The 23482-nt window shown below is 42.1% G+C and overlaps 1 protein-coding gene across 7 annotated transcripts in view; it reads right to left on the bottom strand.

Moving 5' to 3' along the window:
• KIF3B (kinesin family member 3B) overlaps positions 1-23482 on the bottom strand; it is a 38090-nt gene that overhangs the window by 5588 nt on the left and 9020 nt on the right. For 4 of the 7 annotated variants that reach the window (XM_043479510.1, XM_043479509.1, XM_043479508.1 and 1 more), the window contains 6 exons: positions 10488-11944; positions 6985-7086; positions 6650-6772; positions 6425-6543; positions 1477-1590; positions 687-792 (listed from right to left, as the gene is read on the bottom strand). In XM_043479510.1, the coding sequence (XP_043335445.1) occupies positions 687-792; positions 1477-1590; positions 6425-6543; positions 6650-6772; positions 6985-7086; positions 10488-11879 (1956 nt within the window). In that variant the 5' untranslated portion in view covers positions 11880-11944. Of the gene's footprint in view, positions 1-686; positions 793-1476; positions 1591-6424; positions 6544-6649; positions 6773-6984; positions 7087-10487; positions 11945-22640; positions 22819-23482 lie in introns of all 7 variants that reach the window. The other 3 variants (XM_043479514.1, XM_043479513.1, XM_043479511.1) reach the window with 1 other exon arrangement.

Here is a 23482-nt window from a genome sequence, read left to right as displayed (position 1 = left end):
TATCTACTTTGCACCCGATTTTTTTAATTCATATATACGCTTTCAGGACCAATTGTTCTATAGCTGAGTAATACCTGCATCTCCTGGCTCATCCACTTACCAGCTACCTGAACTTTTAAGCCACAGGACTGACCACACAGAGTGGGTGAGAGGGCTCAATCAGAGCAAAGTGCTGAGTACACTGCCTGGGGCATGGCCAGTGATTATAAATAGAAGCCTGTATGGTATTTTTACTGTAAAATATGTTTGGGTCATTAACTAGTTATCAATTATGTCACTTCAAATAACTACATGACTCACACATATTCTGTTAAATGGAAGGACCACAAGTTCTTTCACAAACCTCCATCTCCTGTTATTAGACATCCTTCTTTCCCGTCTCCCCACAAGGCCATTCTGAAATTCACTATTAATGTGTATTGGCCACAGAGTACCTACAGTATGTTTGTACTCTCTCCTTCCCTAGTCCTAATTTTCTAAATCTCATTCTCTTTTACCTTGTTATTTATGATTCATTAATCATACGTATTATTTGTTATAATTGTTATTATTAATGTAGCTGTCCTTAGGTCCCTCTTAAAAGTATCAGGATACAAATTGTGACTTTGCAGATGGGTCAAAGGGTTTACATAAATTAAAACTCCTCCAGGACAGAGAGGAGAGAAACATGAGTACAATCTTCTCACCCTGTATCGAACGTCTGGACGAACCATCATGGACATTCTTGCGTGCTGGCTCAATGGTCTCCTGTATCCCACAGCTGAGACTGGCCGTTTCATCATCTGCTGGTTCCTGGAAATGGACTGTGTGCTCAAGACCCAGGCCAGAGTGTGTCCCACAGTCCCAAGACTGGGACTGTGGAACCAGCACTCAGAAAATTCTGAGCCTCCTTTAGGTAGAACCTGAAATGGGAAACTCCCTGGACTGAGGGCTGACATGTAAATGGGGTGGGAGCTGCTTATATTTTCTGCTTGAATTGCTTTCTGATTCATGTGTGAGCATCACGCATCTTTCAAGCTGAAGGGGCTCTGAGTCATCATCCCGTTCTTAGATAGCAGGCATGAAGCTGAGCTGTCCACACTCCCCACTCCCACATCCTTGGCAGACTTCTCTCATCTTTCCAGCAGGACCCAGACATAGACTGAGAATCCTCCACAGTCAGACTGACAGATAAGATAACACCTATGTACTGCCCCTCCCTTGGCTTGGCACACTTTACTGGACATCTGGGGAAGCTGAAGAGCAGGAACTTGGGAAAGGCCATTAGTTCACTATGATAATGTTTCCCGATTCCTAATACCACACTCGTCACCAAACATTTCCCTCATGAACTTACAGCAGCCACAAAGTCACAGCTGCAGTTGGTTCCAAGTTTAAAGGAATCAGACTGCATTTTACCATTCTCCACTGGCCAAGTCCGGCTTATCAACATTCCACCCCACCCCATTCCCACATTACAAGTCAATAGTGACTTACTCCAGTCTGGTTATAGGATGTAATTTCCAATGATCTTCCTCTTCATCAAAGAAGGATCTATTCATAATTTTACTTTTTTCTTCCAGAGGAATGAAGTTTTCTATAATAAGATGCCTGTAAGAGCACACATACACAGGTGAATAGATGGACAAAGAACAAGAATGGGGTGCTGGCTATCTGGTCCCACATGAAGCAAGTGACAGGTAAGGGCCAAGTCACTCAACCAATATCTACTGAGCAGGTACAACGGGACTACCATCATACTAGGAGTTGGGGTACAGACATGAATGACACTGGCCCCTGCTTGAGACAGAGAAACACTCAGGTATGCTGACAGGTCTATCATAGGAATGGAGAAGGCAATGGCACCCCACTCCAGTACTCTTGCCTGGAAAATCCCATAGACAGAGGAGCCTGGTAGGCTGCAGTCTATGGGGTCACTAAGAGTTGAACACGACTGAGTGGCTTCACTTTCACTTTTCACTTTCATGCACTAGAGAAGGAAACGGCAACCCACTCCAGTGTTCTTGCCTGAGAACTCCAGGGACGGGGAAGCCTGGTGGGCTGCCATCTTATGGGGTCGCACAGAGTTGGACACGACTAGAGCAACTTAGTAGCAGCTATCATAGGCATATGGAAAGGTCACTTATCCCCAAGGAGTAGCAGTTTGAGGAGGTGGAAGGACTAAAGAGGAAGGCAGGGACTTCCCTGGTGGTCCAGTGGCTAAGACTCCACACTTCCAATGCAAGGTGCCTGGATTTGATGTCAGGGAACTAAGATCCCACAGTTTTTGAAGCAAATAAATAAATAATTTTTAAAAATAAAAAGGAAGGCAATGCCTGGGCTATGCTGCAGTGAACTTGTGCTAAGTACTTGGGGGAGGGCCACTGGAATTGCTAAACCTGCTCCTTAATTTCCAAAATGCTGAAAACAGATTACAATTTCAAATGCCTTCCTCCAGTCCTACGGACTGTTGCCCAAGGTGGAAAACTCCACATTCTAATCACCAGAACAAAGAGGAGAACAAGATGAATTTCAGCCCCTTAGACCCCTGCGAATGAAGACCATTCCTGAGAAGAGTCTCTGCCTGAGACGCACCCAGGGAACACGGCAGACAATGAAACTGGAACCCGCTGAGCTGTGTCTCTCCATGGTGATGACTATTTCCTGCCCCTCTCTGAGCGCACTCCTTCCAGACCTCAGGATATAACAATGCCAACAGGATGTGAACGTGCGAGACACACAGAACAAACTCCACAGAGGTCGAGGGGACTATGAGAAACAGGCTGGCTTGCTGTTTATTCAGTAGATATGAATAAGAGACAGAACAATGAAAATGACTTCCTTAAAAAAAATAATTAGAAGAGATGACATTTTCTCTTTGACCATTTAAGAAGTGATTTTTCATATATTTCGGGTTCTTTTTTTTTTCTGATTTTAAAGATCTTATTTATACATTAGAAAATGTGAGACTTCCCTGGTGGTGAAGTGGTTAACACTCTGACCTCCCAATGCAGGGGGTGCAGGTTCGATCACTGGTCAGGGAACTAAGAACCTACATTCTATGCAGGGCTAAAACAGAATTTTTTTTAAAGAAAAGAAAATGTGAGAAATACAATTACACACAATTTCAGTACTCAAAGATAGACATTTTGACATATTTTGTTCTGACCTTTTCTAGGTGTACATGCCTAGCAAGAGAACTAACACATATATTTAATTTTAAGGGCTCCTTTCCAAATTTACAACTTAATCATTAAAAGAATCTCTTTGAAAAGTTCTTTTTTTTATTATTCTATTTATTTACTTTTGGCTGCACTGGGCCTTTGTTGCTGCAGTTGTGTTTAGTTGCTAAGATGTGTCTGACTCTTTGCGACCCCATGGACTGTAGCCCACTAGGCTCCTCTGTCCACAGGATTTCCCAGGCAAGAATACTGGAGTGGACTGCCATTTCTTTCTCAATGAAAAGTTCCTCTTTAAAGAAAACTTTGAGCAAATGAAGTGAAAGAACTGATATTTTTAAAAAAATTTTTTAATTTGCAAAACCCCTAATGAAATAATGGAGTTACACAAAGATCACTGTTGGTTGAAACCATTAGCTCAGTGGTTCTCAAGCCAGGCTGTACATCAGTATCATTTACAATATCTTAGTCAGTCCTCGTGATCAGTGATTCTCAAAGTGTGCTCATAAACCAGCAGAAACAACAGCTGGTACTTGTGAATGCAAATGCTCAGGCCCCACCCCAGATGTGCTGAATCAGATTCTCTGGATGTGGGGCCCAGTGATCCACGTTTAACAAGCCCTTCAGATGAACTGGTACCTGCTGAAAGTTTAAGGACCACTACCTATACGAGTGAAATCAGAATCTCTTGGGTAGGACCCAAGTGTCACTATTTTTAAAAACTCCTCCAATGATTTATGTGTGTAATCAAGGTTAAGAACCAGTCCTTCAGAGTTCACCTTCAGTTACAGGAAAGTAAAGAAGATAGAGACGCAAGCTAAATGACACCATGAAGAAGCAGCAGACTGACAAATCCAGAACGTGGTATATTTCTCTAGGCTAACTGCCCCAGCCTTTTCAACAAGACAACTATGAAAACAAATTTCTAAAAAGGAAAGGGGTTGCTTCAGATTAAAATAAGCTTAACAGCATAATAACTAAATGCAATATATAGTCCTTATGTAGATCTTAATATAAATAAACCAAGAAAATCCAAATATGGGTAGGCTATGAGAGAATACTAAGAAACAATGTTAATTTTGTTAGGTGAAAATATATCATTATATCCATAAAAATCAATTTTAATTTTGACACAGTAGCTTCAGAATAAACATTCTGAAAGTAAAATTAAGAAAACAATTCCTTATATGATAACATCAAAAAAATAAAACACTTAGGTATAAATTTAACAAAAGAAGTGCAAAGACTATGCAATGAAAAATACAAACATTTATGACAGAAATTAAAGAAGATTTAAATAAATGGAAAGACATCCCATGTTCATGGGTCAGCATACTTAATACTGTTAAGATAACAATACTCTCCAAATTGATCTATAGAGTCAACACAATTCCAATCAAAATCTCAACTGTGTTTTTTTTTTTGCAGAACTTGAGAAGCTGATCTTAAAATTTATATGGAAATGCACAAGACCCTGAATAGCCAAAAGAATCTTGAAAAAGAACAAAATATTGGAGCACTCATATTTTCTCATTTCAAAACTTAGTACAAAACTACAGTAAATAAGACAGTGTTGTACTGGCATAATGATAGACATATAGTTCAACAGAATAGTACTGAGGGTACAGAAATAAACCTTTACAATTATGGTCAACTGATTTTCAGCAAGGATGCAAAGACAAAGAGAGAAGACACTTTTCAACAAAAGGTGCTGGGACAACTGAATATCCACATGCAAAAGAATGTATTTGGAATCATACTTCAGACCATATAAGAAATTAACTCAAAATGGATCATAGACTAAATGTAAGACCTAAATCCGTAAGACTCTTGGATAACCTAAGAGAACTAAAAATGTTAAGTCCACAATTAAACTTGGACACAAATGTTCACAGCAGCATTATTAACTATAGCTGAAAAGTAGAAACAACCCAAATGTCCATCAACTGATTAATGGAATATTCATATAATATGGTTCAGCTCTAAAAAATAAAGTGCTAACATGCTGCAACACGGATAACTCCTGAAAACATGTTAATTGAAAGAAACCAGTCACAAAAGACCACATGCTATATAATTTCAAGTATATGAAAGGTCCAGAATAGGTTAATTTACAGAGTCAGAAAGTAGATCAGTTACTTATAAGGCTGGGGGAGGAGAAAATAAGGAGTGACTGACAATTGGTACACATTTTCTTTGGGTGAAGGCACACACAAATGTTCTAAAATTAGGCTGTAGTTGACTTTACAGTCAAGTAAACATATATATACATATTTACATGACTTATAGGGGAGCTCCCTGGTCACCTAATGGTTAGGATTCCGGGCTTTCACTGCTGTGGCCCAGGTTCAATCCTCGGTGAGGGAACAGATTCCCCAAGCTGTGCAGCCAAAAAAAAATTGACTTGTATCTTGTATACTTTAAATAGATGAATTGTATGGTATGTAAATTATGTCTCAATAAAGATTTTCTTAAAAAAAAAACAAAAACAACACTGTGGTACATATCTAAGTATGTAGGAATGAGGTAATATGATGTAAGTTTTGCTTTAAAGTATTTTTATGAGGGTTAAGTTCTGTGCTTTCACTGAAGGGGGCAGGGGTTCAATCCCTGGTGGGGGAAATAAGATTCTGCATGCTATATGGTGCAGCCCAGCCCCCTAAAAAAACATAAACAAAAAAACCAAAAGCAAGCAAACTATGAAAGATAGAGGACAAAAGACTGTTTATCATGGCATCTTGGGCTTTCCTGGTAGCTCAGCAGTAAAGAATTCACCTGCAATGCAGGAAACTTGGGTTCGATCCCTGGGTCAGGAAGATCCCCTGGAGAAAGAAATGGCAACCCACTCCAGTATTCCTGTCTTCCTGCCTGGGAAATCCCATAAACAGAGGAGCCTGGCAGGCTATAGTCCATGGGATCACAAGAGTCAGACATGACTTAGCGATTAAACCACCACCACCGCTGGGCAATGGATATCTGGGTGTTCCTTATACCATTCAGAAAATTCTAATTAATAAAAGATTCCCTTTCATCAATAGATAATGGCTTCAGGAAGGCAGAGTGGGAGGAACTTGGAGATCATCTGGTGAAGATATGCAGTTAACAGGCGGGATGCAGAGACAGAAAATAACTTTCTTAGAAATAAACAGAAGACAGACAAGGTGGTGAGAGTTGGAGAGAAGTAGGCAGGGGCCCTGTCTTCTGATGGGTTTAACAAACAACAACGCAGCAAGTGGCTGGGGTGCCCTGGAAGGTCCAGGACTTACTTGAGTTTCAGCTCCCTGGTAAGCTCATTCTGAGTCTGCTCCAGCTCCTGTCGCTCCTTGATGTGCTCTTCTTGGAGGTCATGGATCTCTGCCTTGACTGCCTGAAGCTTAGAGAAGAGCTGGAAACAACAGGAGAGGCGGCTGAGCGGGCGGCCCTCTAGACAACAGAGTTCACTCTCTGTCCCATGCCTCACGGAGCCTCTGCCTGCCTCACTCCTTTCCTACCTTTTTGAGTTTCTTGGTCTTGATGTCCACCTCTTGCTGCAATGAGCTGTACGTCTCCTTCAGTTCCAAGGTCTCCTCGTCTCGGCTTTCCATCTGCTGCTGGATTTCTCTCTCTCGACGTTTCTGAGCAATGTCACAAAATTGATCAGTGTGCCTACAGACAATGTCTATTCAAGAATATGGGGCTGGGTGCGCTAGATGAGTTTCCCACCAAGAAGGGGCTGACACATGTCCTTTCCATCACCTTTGAAGAGTCTAATAGAAAAGATATTTGCTCTGTAGCATTAACGCACCCCACCCTACTCCATTCTCTCCAAAAAGGAATGACAAGTTACCTGTTCTGCAATTTCTTGCCGTTTCTGCTCCAGGATTTTCTGCTGTTCATTTGTATGATCTACTATATTTTTTCCTCCAACGAGCAGCTTACTCTCCATGGCCTTTATGAGAAAAGAGCAGAATCCATGTCGTGACTGGTCTCGCTCAGAACATAGCTCCTCACAGGGAAGCCTATGAAAGACAAAGAGCTCCGGACCGAGCCAAAGCAGGTAAATTCTTGGGGAAAATATACTGTGCTCAGCTGGGCCTTTCCCATCACTGGGGTGGAGCTTTGGCGGCTTCACTAGGGCTTTATAATGGAAATACTGAAGACAGCTTCCCTAGACATACGTGAATTTCAGCTTTATTTTTTAAAGAAAATTTTTGGTTTGTTTGTATGAAGTACTGACCCCAGTTAGAACCTATTAAGCACCTCCTACATTCTAGGAACTGGGGATGCCACTATGAATATGAGTCAAAAGCTGAGAGTCCATGGAGGGCCACAAGTAAGCAAGTTCTTATCAGATGGAGTCAGATCTTAGCATGAGGAAAAGACAAAGTAATACAGGGAGAGGCACAGGGGAAGGGGGGATTCAGCCTTTTCCCAAAGGCAGTCAGGGAAAAAGCTTCCTGTCTCAAGGGACAGCTACAAGAGTGCTAAAATAAAAATAGGAAACAGCTAAGAAAAAAAAGTTGTTTTCAGAGGGTAGGGTAGAGTGGTGATACATGAAGTTGGCAAAGCAATCAGGGGGTAGTTCAAAAACCTCCAAGCCTTGTTAAAGGAGACTAAGCTTGACCCTGAGAACTGCAGGAACCACTGACGTGTCCTTTGAGCATTAGGATACATAACCAGATCTGTGTTTTAGAAATAAAACTCCCCTGCAACAGGAAGAATAACTGGAAAAGGGCAGGCTGGGTGGAGTGAGAGCAGACAGGAGGCTGTTTTAAGGTTCCAGGCCTCGGCTGGGGCAGGAGAGGTTGGGAGAGCAAAGTGGATGGGTCCAAGAGAGGCAGGATTCAGAGACTGAGGGAGAGCGAGTGGCAGCTGGCAATGACAACTCCTAGGAGTCTGGCTAGACTGAGGAAAGGCAGGCCGAAGCAGGCTCTGCATGGCCCTGGGCATCTCCGTGGAAATATCCAGCAGGCAGAGGCTATCAGCTGGGATGTTAGGAGACAGCTCTGGGCTAACCACACAGACTGAAAACCTTCAGCATTTAGATGAGGGCTGAAGCCAGGGGAATGATTTGCACCTGAGAAGCATGGACTCTGAAAACTCCGCAACCTTGCTTTAAAGAAACTTCTATCCCGGCTGTCATGTTTCAACCCCTGAGATGTTCCTCTTCTTTCAAAACGAAAAGACTGGACTGATTACTAATCACCACCCCCAACACACTCCCTTCCAGCTCTAAAATTCTTTTGTCCTAGGACTGTATATCATTCAGGGACTGAGAAAGACAGATGTCATGTCATTCTCCCATAAATAAAACATGTAAGAGGTCCAGTGAGCTTGAGGTGATGCTGAGTCTGGCCATACTCGGCTTCTGAGAGTTGCCCAACTACCCCAGGTTGTTTAGAGTCTAGGTGCTCCTGGGCTTGAATAAAAGCTGTGATCTTTAAAAATACCACATGCAGATCAAACACAAGCATACCCAGTTACACAGTGCAGGAGTCAGGAAGGGTCAAGTGACTTAACAGAACCCCACAGTAAGCCCCTCCCCAGAACAGTTACTTCCTAATTGTGTTGTATGTGACTCCATTTTCACATCAGGTCTTGAGAGTCCTACAAAGGGTCCCTACCTCTGAAATCAAACAGGACCCAGGTCTCTGAAAGGGCTACTACGATGCCACAGATAAAGTACAGCTTCACGTGGTGGGGGGAGGGGAGGCAGGAAAGAGATCATTTTGTCATTTTTTTAAAAATTAATGAACACAGACACATTTTAGAGTAGAAATCAAAGTTTGCACAAACACAAAAAGACAGAACCCAACGCTTCAAAGAAATTCTGGCGTGTTGTCAAGCAGTGGTCATCCTCAGTTTTCCACAGCCAGCGCTGTGCTCTCCTCTGCCAGGAAAGCCCTTTGGCGGCCCAGAGTCCAGGCACCCGAGGGAATTGGTGCCAGAAAGAACAGGCAACACACTGGCACCTCCACACTCTAGAATTCTACTCAGCCACTGGCACACAGGGCCTGACTGCAAGGGAGCACCCAGGGGTGATTTTGCTTAATCAGGCACCCTGCATATGAAAACCACAAGCAGACACCATTGTTTACCTACCAGACAGACAAAAATTCAAGTCTGCTAATCACAAGTGTTGGTAAGGATGGGGAACAACCAGGACTCACACCCCCCTGGTAGAAGCATCCACACACATGACCGTGTGAGAAAGCTACGTGTTGTTGTCTGGTGAAGTTGAAGCTATACATACCCTAAGACCTGATGATGTCAAGCAAGAAACTTTCACTCACACAAGTTCTCCTCGAGTCAAGGACAAGGAATTCAGGGCAAGAAAACTAAAACAACCCACACTATCAAGAGAATGGCATGCCATGGAAATCTCAGGGCAGTAAGAATAAATCACAGTTCCAGGCATCAAAATGGATAAATTTCATTAACATAACATTTAGCAAATAAAAGTAGATCACACCAGTGGGACTCAATTGATACGAAAGTTAAAAATTATGTGAAACTAAAAAGATCTTTGGGGGGCTCCGTAGCTCAGGGGTTAGAGCACTGGTCTCATAAAAAGATCTTTGGGGGCTTCCCAGGTGGTTTAGTGAGTAAAGAATCTGCCTGCAATTCAGGAGATGCAGGAGATCCGGGTTCAATCCCTGGGCCAGGAAGATCCCCTGGAGGAAGGCACAGCAACCCACTCCAGTATTCCTGCCTGAAGAATCCCATGGACAGAGGAGCCGGTGGGCTACAGTCCATAGGGTCACACAGAGTCAGACATGACTGAAGCGACTGAGCATGCACAAAATTATCTCTCATGTAGAGATATATATACACATTTGGGTAAACTATAAAGAAAAGCAAAGAAAGAATAAACACCAAATCCAAGGTGACGGTTACCTCTGGGGAGGGAGGGGCACAAAGAGCTTGTAAAGATACAGATGCTATTCTGTTTCTTATACTGGGGGAGGGAGGCGGGTACATGGATATTATTGTCAAAGATTCTCCAGGCAAGAATACTGGAATGGGTTGCCATGCCCTCCTCCAGGGGATCTTCCCAACCCAAGGACTGAACCCAGGTCTCCTGCATTGCAGGTGGATTCTTTACCGTCTGAGCCACCAGGTAAACCCATGAATACTGGAGTGGGTAGCCTATCCCTTCTCCAGGGGATCTTCTTGACCCAGGAATCAAACCGGGATCTCCTATATTGCAGGTAGATTCTTTACCAGCTGAGCTACTAACTAGGGAAGCCCCTGGGCACTGAATATCAACATCATTCCTCATATCATTTTTTTTGATAAAACAAAAAAATTAGAAAGAAAAAAGAAGGGGCCTAAGGCAGGGTACAGTACCTTGATTTTGGCCCCGAGCACCTCAGCAGCATCCTTCTCCCGCCGCAGATCCTCCATCTTTTTCTCCTTCTCCTTCAGCAGCCTCTTCTTTTCTTCTGCAACCAAGCTGTGGTCCTCAACAATGGCCCGCTTCTCGATCTCCAGTTTCTCTTGCTGTTCCCGCCAATAATCATCCTTGTCATCCCCTTCCTCCTCCCCATCTTCTCCCTCCTCCTCCTCCTCTTCCCCACCCCCAACCCCCCTCCGCTTCTCTCGCCTCTTCCTTCTGCCAATGGACCGTTTCTCTAACTGGGCCTTGAGCCGAGCAATCTCTTCCTGGAATTCTCGAAGAAGGGCGTCCTTAGGGTCCTCGTTGACCCTTGGCTTGTTCTTAATGTTTTTGGCACGGTTGGCATATCTTAGAGTGGTTAGGGTCTCTTCTACATTGTAAGAGGCAGGCCCCACATTGGCCACCATCACAGTTTTAGCATTACCACCAAGAGAATCCTGGAGGAGCCTGGTAAGCTTGGAGTCCCGATATGGAATATGAGTGCTTTTTCCATCCACCAGGGCAGAAATGACATTACCCAAGGCCGAAAGGGACAGGTTGATCTTGGTTGCTTCCTTCAGTCTTTCCCCTTGCGCACCGGTCTTGGCCTGCCGTTCACTGCCAGCAAGATCTACAAGGTTCAGTTTCCCTACCCGGATGTGGTTTTCACCGTCGAGGCCCACCTCACTGCATTCGATGGTAATGACAAAAATTGCATGTGAACGGGAACTGTGCTCATTCATGTTGGTGGCCCCAACAGAACGGTTCTGGTTCCCCACGTTCATCACATGCTCTATTTCCTTCACGCTCTTGGTAACGAAGGAAGACAGGTCTTTCACGTACACCCCAGTGTCAGGCCTCTCCTTGAGCTCGAGCCTTTTGGTCTGATCCTTGGAGAGCAGGTCTCGGATCTCCTCCTGGTAGATCTCCAAGTAAGAAGCCCTGACCAAGTACTGTTGATTCTGGGATCGAGAGATATGGGTGAAGATGTGATCAAACGAGTTAGGGATGACCCCTCTTTTTTCAGGGTCACCCCGGACTCCTTCCATTGTGTAGGTTTTCCCAGTCCCTGTCTGTCCATAGGCAAAAATTGTCCCATTGAAACCCTGAAGGACAGAGTCCACCAGCGGTCGGAAGGTCTCATCATAGAGTTCAAACTGTTTGGCGTTCCAGTCGTAGACAGCATCAAAAGTAAAGGTCTTGGGCATTTCATGGGCCACTCCCTTGGGGTTATTGACAGACACCTGCCCTAGCTTCACGTCCACATCCACCACCTTGTCGTATGAAGCAGCCTTTTCCTTGCCATTCATGGGCCGACAGCGAACCACCACCCGGACTGATTCTGAGCTTTTCAGCTTTGACATGATGACCTCTGACCAGGTCACTCTTAAGGGCTATGAATCCAAAAATATCTCAGGATGCTAGGGTCCTAGGGGGAGGGGAAAAAAAAAAGTAAGCAGACAGTACAGTTGTCACTGGGGGCTGATGACACACCCAGGTCACCTCCATCTAGCCAACCATCTGACAGCCATACTTAATAACTACTACAAATGGCTACTTCCTCATGGGATCTTAACCAGTTGCAGAGGGAAAAATAAAAACACTACCCTACCAACAGTGTTAACTAGCCTGTCTACTCTTCAGTGTATATTTTATCCTATACTACAGGTTGAGGTGGCTGGAAGCTTTATAAAAGCCCAAGTAACCTTATATACTGTGGAACTACCATAAGCTCTGCATAGAGCCATTTGGAGCTATCTATCTAAATTTAAAATGCAAAGCCCCTTTGATCTAGCAGTTGTATTTCTAAGAATTTATTCTTCAGATAGAAGGGTATCTGTTGTGGCATCATCTGTGGTAGCAATAGATTGTGGACAACCCCAATCCCCATCAAGAGGGGGCTGATGAAATAAATTTAATATATACAGTGGAATCCTGTGCAGTTGCTAAAAAAAAGTGTGCTAATCTAAACATAATCCTAAACCAAGATATGCTGTTAAGTGAAAACACCTGGACAAGGAACAGTATCTATAGCACAGTTTACATATGCATGCTACAATATTAGAAGCATACATATAAAAGTGGTAACAGTGGCAACCTCGGGAGGGGAGCTAGGGGCCCAGAGAACACTCAGAGGTCTAGAAAAAGGAAAAAAACTTTTCCCTATACACTCATTAGTACTGTTTGAATTTCCTATCTTGTACTGATAATACTTTTCCATTCTAAAATCAACTATGGCTCATGCAAAATGTGTTCAAATAAACAAGGATGTGGGGTAATGCATTACAAAGAAAGCACTTATCCAGTCAATAAATTTTTAAAAATTTGAGTGCAAATAAGAAAATAGATGTTAAGAAATTTTTAAGTAAAAACAAAAAAGAACTTCATTTGGTGCTAAAAACTCATGGAGCAGAAGAAAGGATGTTTAAATGGGTTCTTTGGGAAGGGGTAGGGAGCAAGCAAATTAGAGCAGAGAGATACATATGATGACGTTAAACTCCCCAAAACCTCAAACCAGGGGTTTTTAAAAAAACAGATAATTCTGACTTCCCTGGTGGCACAATGGATAAGAATCTGCCTGCCAATGCAGGGGAACGGGTTTGATCTCTGGTCTGGGAAGATTCCACAGGCCACAGAGCAACGAAGCCCATATGCCACAACTACTGAGCCCACGCTCTAGGGCCTGCAAGCCGCAACTGCTGAGCCCTATGAGCTGCAACTACCGAAGCCCATGAGCCTAGAGCCTGTGCTCCACAACGAGAGATGCTGCCACCACGAGAAGTCTGTGCTCGTGGCAACAAAGACCCAGCCAGCCAAAAATAAGTAAACAGACAAATAAAATTATTTTTAAAATAAAAATTATTTTAAAGTATATACATTTTTAAAATTAAAAATAAACAGGTAATTCACATGATTCTTGATTCAAAAGGTCCTTTGCTGACAGGTCCCTCTCCCTTACCTGTTCTCCAGCCAACTACTTCCCTGCTTACAAGGCAAGTATTATTAGGTTTTTAATCTTCCTGAATAAGTTTATGCATAGCAAGCTCATATGTATTAATGCACACTTATCCTCTCTTTTTTTACACAAGTATAGTATGTAATACACAATATGCAGTGTCCTGCAGCTTGCTTTTACTTAACAACCTATCTTGGAGTTTGTTCCCCTCAGTAAATGCAGAGCTGCCCTATTCTTTATGACAGCAGTAAAACATCCCTCTGTATGGAGGCATTGTAATTTATTTAACCACTACCCTAGCACTTAAGCTGTTTCTGATATTTTACTATGAAAAACCTAGGACCACATCCTTTCATGTATGGGAAAAAAAAATCTATATATGCATGGATATATGCATTTGTAATTTTGATAGATACTTAGAACACGAATTACAGTATTCATTGAGTTGTGAGACTGACCTATACCTTGCCAACAAAAGGCAGAAAAATGTATAGCCGTGATGAGTCATTCTAGGCATATATGCTGCCAATTAATAAACACAGAGTTGTTATGTTCCTTCATTGATCTTTCATAAAAAACTGTTCTGTCGGTAAGTAAGCACATGGAAGCATGAGAAGCTACTTTTCATAATTCTTCTAATTGTTATACGTAATAAAATAATGTTCTCTAAGAATGAATAACCACAAGACCTCTTAGCCTCCCTGCATCAGTGTTTTTGTAAGATCTGTACAACAGGGATAATTCTCCTTCATTCTGGATGATTGTCAGACTAACAGTTACTTATAAACGTGGAAATACTTTGTGAACTAAAATAAAGTCAGATTAAAATTAACTAATATAGGGACTTCCCTGGCAGTCCAGAGGTTAAGACTCAGCACTTCCACTGCAGAAAGTACAGGTTCAATCCTCGGTGGGGGTACTTTTGCTCACATGCGACAGCATGGCCAAAAAAGAAAAAAAAGTTAAAACAACGGCATCCAAAACCTTTGTCAAAGGGTCATTCTGAAGATTACTGGTGGTGATGGTGGTGGTTTAGTCATTAAGTTGTGTCCGACTCTGGTGACCCCATGGAGCCCACCAGGCTCTTCTGTCCATGAGATTTTCCAGGCAAGAAAACTGGAGTGGGTTGCCATTTCCTTCTTCCAGGGATCCTCCCGACCCAGGGATTGAACCCGTGTCTAGAGCATTGCAGGCAGTCTCCAACACTGCAGGTGGATCCCTTATTGCTGAGCCACCAGGGAAGCCTAATTTTATGCATTAAATATCACTAGACTAATAGTTTCTCTTGTTCAATTTGTAGTCATCATCCTTAAAAAAAAATCAGTTCAAATTGAGATCCAAATACCTAATCAGTGTTCAACTGTGGTGGTTTGTGGTTTAGTTGCTAAGTTGTGTCCAACTCTTACGACCCCATGGACAGTAGCCTGCCACGCTCCTCTGTCCATGGGATTCTCCAGGCAAGAATACTGCAGTGGGTTGCAATTTCCTTCTCCAGGGAATGTTCAATTAAAAGTAAATATCAAGTCATTTAAAGAAAACTATGTAAAAGGCAGCCCTTCATTATCTTCTAGAAGCTACTAGAATTTTGCCGGATACTTAGAATCAGATATCAGAATGGCCAGGTTACTGTGTCTCCTTTTCTTGTCTAGGGGAATGGCCCCCAAGCTACAGCTATGGCTGATCCCTTGCCTGACTCTCCCTCCACTTCAACAGAGGCCTGCCAAAAGCTCTCTGGGTGCCAAGCCCGAAGCCCAGGCCCCAGAGCTTCCTTTGGGGAGGCCTCTGCTGTAGTACATGGGATGGTTAGACAAGACCTGAGACTCCAAGGAATAAGAAACAGAAGAGGTGGATGGGGAACAGGTCACTGGAGAGAATCGATTCTTCTGCATTTCATACCCGGGGAGAGGTTTCACCTATGAAAGCAATGTGACCCCAAGCCTCTCTAATAAAACTAAAAAGCCTGCAGCAGGCTTTCAAGCAGATCTTGATGTTCAGCTGCTTCTGTTACAGCCCTGTATATTTTTGAGTTCTCCAAAACAATAAAAACAAAGGGATGATAATGACCCACAGTAACCTTGAAAAGCTTTTAAAAAGAAGGAATTCCCAAAGTCTGAGTCCACTTAATTAAATCTCCTTGACTTGGAACACAGAACATCATTTCTTTTCTGAACTCACTGAGCTTGGCTGAACTAGTCATGTATTACTGACATATTACTTCAGGAAGATGGACTAATTTAATTTCCTGCCACCAGAGCTTAAAATCTTGCTGTGGGTCCTCCTCAAAGGAGAGGGTTTTCTTGGAAGGATGCCCTGATAGTCTTTATTACCTTCCTCCTCCTTCTTCTGGTCTGTCTAATTACAGTGATAAATCTTTAAAGGAACTCACAGCATTGCCAGGAAAGGAGAAACCACAGGTCAGCAGCTGAGCATCTTTATCCCGAACACCTCTTCTACTTGAACTTGTCATCCCATTGTTAACAACCACCATTAGAATGGCTACTACATGTGAAAGATTGAGTCTTTGTCCAACTTCATCTCTTTTGTCTGCTGAGGAAATCAGCACATTTCTCAGGGCAACCACTCTCTTCTAGAATCTTTCTTGTTTGGATTCACCCATTCTCACCTGTGCTGTCAAGGAGTCCACAATAAATTCTAGAACTAGGTGTGGATTTGGATTATCAGTAACCAGTGGCTTCCTATAGAGATTCTAGAACAGAGGTCACAAACTGGTCACATTCTACCTGAAGCCATTTTTATTTGGCCCAACCGTTGTTTAAAAAAACAAAACAAAACAAACCCCCCAGCAATTCTACCTCTATATCTGTATATGCCCTGGTGAAAAACCTTTGCACATATGTACAAGGAAACATGGAAAAGGATGCTTCCTGCAGCACTGCTAAAATAGTAGAAAACTGGAAACAACCTAATCATCCATTTATAGAGGAACTGAAAAATAAAAGATGGTACATTCATGCTACAGATAGGCTACTATTCAGTATTTAAAAGGAATAAATTGCAGCAACAGTCAGCAAATGACAGTCCACAGGCCAAATCCAGCCCACAGCCAGTTTTTGTAAATAAAGTTTTATTGGAACACAGTCATATCCCTTTCCTTACATATTATCTATTGCTGCATTAGCTATAAAATAGCAGAGCTGAGTAGCTGTAGCAGAGACAGTGTGGCCCACGAAACCTAAAAATCCTGATCTTTCATAGAAAAAGTCTGTCAATCCTGAATTAGTTACATATATTTACATTAATAAATAAACAGGTTGAGACTTTCCTCATGGTGCAGTAACTAAAACTCTGTGCTCCCAACACTGGGGGCCCAGGTTTGACCCGTAGTCAGTAAACTATATCCCACATGTTGTAACTATAAAGATCTCACATGCCAACTAAGACCTGGCGCAGCCAAATAAATTTTTAAAAAAAAAAAAGAAAGAAAGAAAACAAACAGGTTGAGTGAAAAAGCAAGCTGAGAATGATAATTATGACTGAAAAATTAGAAAGCAATATGGTGTTCATGGATTTGCATTTATGTATATGTAAATATTCCCAAAAATGGAATAGAAAGATATACAGTAATTTATGATAATGCCTGCTAAAACTGGACAGAGTGAAATGTAGAGAATGGAACAAGAAATGTGAAGAATTTTTCAACTTTATCTGTAATACTTTATCATTTCTCTTAAAAACAAATAGAAACAGGTTATGAGGCTTGAAGCAAATAAGAGAAAACATTAACAACTGTCAATTCTGCTTCCTATATTATTCTCTGAATGTTAAAGATTTCTGTAAAAAAAAAAACAAAATAAAACTAAAACAAACAAAAAACCAACAGCAATTTCACATTAAAACAGACAGGTTTTCTGCTTCTCTGGAAGAATGGGAATATCCTGACAGCCCCTGGCCCAGGCCCCAGGGGAAATGAAAGGCAATGGGAACTGAATTACAGCTCAGCCACCCGATGATGGGCCCAGCCACCCAATCCTCCCCAACCCACACTTCCTACTGTCTCACACCTAGCATGCTTTGCTCATTTACACTTCCTGCCTGGCTCCTGTAGGCATCTCTGTCTATGACCAAATTTATGTATGCACGCTCAGTCATGTCCGGCTCTTTGCGACCCAGTAGACTGTAGCCCGCCAGGCTCTTCTGTCCATGGAGTTTTCCAGGCAAGAATACTGGAGCAGGTTGCAATTTCCTACTTCAGGGCGATTTCCTGACCCAAGAATCAAACCCGTGTCTTTTGTATTTCCTGTGTCTCCTGCAATGGTAGGTGGATTCTTTACCACTGTGACACCTGGAAAGCCCCTGTCATGCTAGTCCATCTTTTTAAATAACACTTATCAAGGCTCTGTAATGACATGGAATATGCTTAGCATAAATGAAAAAGCAGTTTACAAAATTAAATACAAGCAATCACAATTGCATAAAAATAAGACACACATCAAAACAGCAGTAGTGGTCCACTCTGTGAGATGGGACTGCATATAGGAGATTTTCGCTACTCCCTCAAGCTTTCTATATTTTCCAAATTTTCTCTAACAAGCATGTGGTATCTTTAAATGGGAAAAAAATAAAGGTCTGGCAATTCACTAGGAACAGCCCTGCAAGGAGGGGTACCCTGTGGGTACACAGTGCATACTAATACACCTTTAATGAATGCATTCCGACGCAGTGTTCTCTAAGATCAGATCAGGTAAACACCTGCCAACTGCCTGGCCTGACCTGCCAACTGCCTGGCCTGGAGTTCAAGGACTCAGAGTGTAAAGGCAGCCCAAGCCATAGATCACAGAGGCCAGCAGAAAAGCACCGCAACACTCAGACAAGAAGATAAAAGTGACTCCCTATTAACCAGCCCAAACCAAGTCCCTGTGCAGCTTTCTCTCAGGGGAAGCAGCTGTTTCTACTCTGTATCCACCTCATCACCATCAACACGACTCTCTTTCACAACTGCTACTAATTGTTCTGAAGGATCAGGAATCCTTGTTTGCCAACCCCTGAACCAACATCAAGAGAGCAAGCTCAACTCTGAGTCTCTGGTTCCCATGACGGCCAGTTATCAAAATGGGAATTACACAATTTTCAAAACAAGATTATTCATCTCCAATTTAAAAAATAATATCCCTCTCTGGAGAACTTTTAAAAGGACATGGAATCTGTGTTGGGAGAATAGTTCTTTATCTGCCTCTATGTACATAAAGTATATCTGGAGGAATATGCAAGAGCTAGATAACAACACTGGTTGCCTGTAGGGAGAAGAGCTGGGTAGCTGAAGGCCAAGAGCCAAAGGGAGGCTTTACAGTGTATATCCTTTTATACCTCTTGAATCATGTAAATATATTACCCAGTCTTAAAATCAAATTAGAGGAGAAAAAAAGATGGAAAATTTTTATGAAATTAACTAAACTATATCCAGATGTTATAACTCATTTTCCCCTTTTCATCTATCCACTTTCACTGACCACCACGAATATAACATAACAGAATGTTTTAACTGATGAACAAGGGCCCTAGGAGTAAAGCTACTTGTTCTCACTTCATGGGGAAGCGTCAGAAAAGCGCTTCTATGAGGTCTACAGCCATGGAGTCTTTAATGTTCTAACGTCAATGCTACATGTCGTGTAGCCTCAGCCATAAAAGGCATTCAGAACAAAGATGTCAAAATAACAGACTAATAACATATATTCTGTTATTACAGGCACAGTTTATAAACATAAGGGAATCTTTTTCTGTAAGTCAAACAGTTGAGAGCTCTTCTAAACACTTTCAAACTATCTCTTACAGTACATATAAGAGCCACTGCATTTCAAACTGGCACAAATTATTTAAGGGCATTTGAGCAATCAATATAAAAAAACTGAAGGGATTTTCATGACAGTCCAATGGTTAAGATCTCACACATCCACTGCAGGGGGCATGGATTCAAACCCTGGTTGGGGAACTAAGATCCTGCATGTCGCACAGTACAGCCAAAAAAAAAAAATATATATATATATATATAACATTGAAATGCAATACGTATGCAAGATGTACATACACCTTTATGTTTATCTCAGTCGCATCTCTGACCACTTAAACAGTCATTGATAAGGAACTGGTTAGATTATGACATATCTCTACAATGGGAAATTATGCAATCATTAAGAATGGTAATAAACCTCTAGGTATCTACACAAGGAAAGATGTTCATCACATCTTGTTGAGAGAAAAAAAGCAGGCTACCAAACAGGACAGTTACTATGACGCAATTTATGTCTACATGTGTATATGCACAAGTGCAGAGACAGATGTGAAGGAAACTGCAAAGACAAGACACACTATTCAAGCGTGAACTTGAATATTCAGTAGGTCAGGGTTTGAAATTCTGCTCTGCCACTTAGCTATAAAATATTGAGAAAGTTACATTGTCATAATTTCTTCTATAAAATGGGATTAATAACAACACCTACCATAAAGAACTGTTAGAAGGATTAAGTAAGCTAATAAATGTTAAATGCTCAGTCTAGTCCAAGATGCATAATAAACCCTCAAGAAAGGCAAGTAATATTGATCTCCGGGGGTGAGCTTGCAAATTACTGTTTTTGCTTTCTTTGGCCTTTGTGATAAGTATGTGTATTTTGTTTCTTACAATCAAGCAGGGAGATGGCAATAAAAATATTTTTTCTTTGGGGGAAAAAGGTCTAGCACCTTGGTTTCAGCTTACGTGTCTTAAAATGACAGACTACTTATCTGGAAAGAAACCTAGAAAGGTCACAGACAAGAAACATGAACACATAAAAGCCTGCCCTGAATTCAAATTGCCGCCATGAGCTCCGTCATTTGATGACCCCAACAGGCAGACAAAGAAAGCACTTATCTAGCGGGGAAAAGTGGAGAAGGCAATGGCACCCCACTCCAGTACTCTTGCCTGGAAAATCCCATGGATGGAGAAGCCTGGTAGGCTGCGGTCCATGGGGTCGCTAAGAGTCGGACACGACTGAGTGACTTCACTTTCAGTTTTCACTTTCACACATTGGAGAAGGAAATGGCAACCCACTCCAGTGTTCTTGCCTGGAGAATCCCAGGGACGGGGGAGCCTGGTGGGCTGCCGTCTATGGGATCACACAGAGTTGGATACGACTGAAGTGACTTAGCAGCAGCAGCAGCAGTGGGGAAAAGAGGCAAAGAAACCGAAGCATTCATAAAGTACATTCATAAAAAATATATTCAAGTCTAGGGGACACTAATTCAGAATCAATGTGGGTCTGGGGCTACCTTGTATTCAATAGTCATGACTCATAGTACATTAAGTGCTTAATGTATATACCTCTTCTAATCCTCAAAATCACCTTTTGAGGAATAGGTATTAACCTCATTTCAAAAACAAGGATGGGCGGCTCAGACAAATTTATTGGCTCAAGGTCACAGCAGTTAAACGGTACAGTCAGGATTCAAAACCAGGTTTGTCTTATTGAAAAACTCTAAACTTACTACACATATACACATGCATATACATGTGTATCAATATATGCAGAGATTAAAATGATTCAAGTTGTATATACAGTGAACAAATAAATCTTCCTCCTACCCCTGGGGAGATACTTGAAGCATATACAAACATTAATATATTCATGCTTAATATATCTTAACTAATATAAAATTGCTTCCCTACTTTTAAAATTGAGGTGTAAGTAAGTATATATCATCATTCTCTACCTTACTTTATAGATCTTGGAGAAACCTCCCATTCCTCCAACCCTCACCCGTGTCCCCACCTTTTAAGTAGCTGCTTAGGTACCACAGTACAGTTGCCTGATAACGTATTTGATTAGTCCCCCACTGAGGGAAACTCCAACAGTTTTGGTCTTTGCAAAAGTTTTTGGTCAGTGCAAACAATGCTGCAGTGAATGTCCTGAACACTGGGCTTCCCAGGTGGCTCAGTGGTAAAGAATCTGCCTGCCAATGAAGGAGATGCGAGAGATGAGGGTTTGATCCCTGGGTCTAGAAGATCCCCTGAAGGAGGAAAAGAATACTCCAGTATTCTTGACTGGAAAACTCGATGGACAGAGGAGCCTGGTGGGCTACAGTCCATAGTGTCACAAAGAGTCAGACATGACTAAGCATAGACCATGAATGAATATACCTTTAACTATATGTGGGGGTTCTTAGTAGAAGCTCCTGCTAGCGGTTTAAAGGCTATGCATGTCCTTTTGACAGAGGGCATGGTCTTACCCACTCCCCTGGCTATACCATTTATCCTCCCACCCACAGGGCACCCACCGTTCACATGACCCCGACATTCAGGGCTAATGCTCTGAACTACCACTAAGCTATGAAGCTGGAAGAGCCTGCCTGCCAGGAACTTCTTGTTCCATGTACTGACCCAGCAAAGAAATAGTCTCTCTGCTTAAAATTTATACTGTGGTGTCAGAAACTTAATCAACCAAATACAACATTTGGTCCTTGAGTAGGACCCTTTTCTGGATCTTGATTTGAACAAGCTGATTATTAAAAATATATGAGACCATCAAGAAACTTCAAACCCTGATCAGATGACGTTAAGGAACTAATGTTACTTTTTAGGTGTAAAAACAGTATTTTCTAAAGAAGGTTCTTACTCTTAAGAGATACACACAAAAGCATTTTCAGATAAAAGTAACATGCTGTCTGGAACCAAAATAATCAGGGGTGAGGTCAGTGGGGTGGAAAAAAGGTCACAGGTGAACCAGAACTGCCATGAGCTGATAACTGCTGGAGCTGGGTAATGGGTTCATGGTTCATTATACTATTCTATTTTTATGTATGCTTGAGAGTTTCCAAAATGGAAAAAAAAACAGATTGCCTTCTGACCAATGGCACTTTTTTTTTTAACTTTTAAGAAAATTTCAACTGTGGTTAAAAAACAAAACAAAACAAAAAACCCCACATATTATAAAACGTACCCTCGCAACCAGTCTTAAGTGCACAGTTGAATAATGATATCCACAGTGTTGTGCAACAGATCTCTAGAACTTTTTCTTCTTGGCAAACTGAAACTCTATACCTATCAAACAGCAACTCCCCACCTCCCTGTCTCCCCAGCCCCTGGAAACCACCATTCAACCTCATGGTTCATCCGTATTGTAGCATGTGACAAGATCTCTGTCTTTTATAAGGCTAAATAACATCCCACTGGAGTATATACCATATTTTCTTTATCCATTGATATGGCCATGGACATGCAGGCGACTTACACCTCTTGGCTATTGTCAATAATGTTGTAGTGATGATGAGTGTACACAATGACTTGTCCTTTTAATCAGACTGCCAGGCAGCCGGGCAGACAGCCACAACAAATGCTGTATTTGAACGAGGGAGGTGGCCTGGAATAACAAAAAAGAGGTTCAGACACACCAGGGATTGAAACCCAGTCCAACCATTCCCAGCTCTGGGACTCCATGCAAGTTCCCTTACCCCTCTGAGCCTATTTCCTCCTCTGCAAAATGGGACTATCATGAACGCCCAGCTCCTTGGGGTTGCGTGAGGATCACAGGACAAGCATGACGATGCCTGGTCCACAGGAGGTGTCTCTGCCCTGACCCAATTTACAGGAGTAAAAAACCCTGGAGATCGGAGAGAGAAGCAACATGGCAGACTGAGATAATCAGCAGCAAAGTAAGCAGAAACCAGGGCGACCTGGCTCCAAAGTTCATAGCCTTTTTTCCACACCAGCATGTCCTAAATGTCAGTCATCTGACTTCACAGTTTTTGCCATATCCATACATTACCTGTACTATTATTGAGTTAAGGTTTTGCATTAAACCTACTTTTAACACACGTTTCTTTTTAAAAGAAACTTTCTGTCACTACTATAAATGGAAAACCAGTATCACTTGTTGTAAATGGAAGGTAACTGAAAATAAATATAAGGACACACAACAGTGTTACTAAATTCAAACTAAATAACTGTAGCTTACCTAAGGCCCCAGAACTGATCTCCCTTGGTTAGAAAGGGAACTTAGCACATGTTAAGAAAGACTGGAACCA

This window comes from Cervus canadensis, chromosome 10, assembly GCF_019320065.1.
Source record: "Cervus canadensis isolate Bull #8, Minnesota chromosome 10, ASM1932006v1, whole genome shotgun sequence".
NCBI lineage: Eukaryota > Metazoa > Chordata > Mammalia > Artiodactyla > Cervidae > Cervus > Cervus canadensis.
Note: the sequence above shows the minus strand (reverse complement) of the source record. Positions and strands in the feature narration are given on the sequence as shown.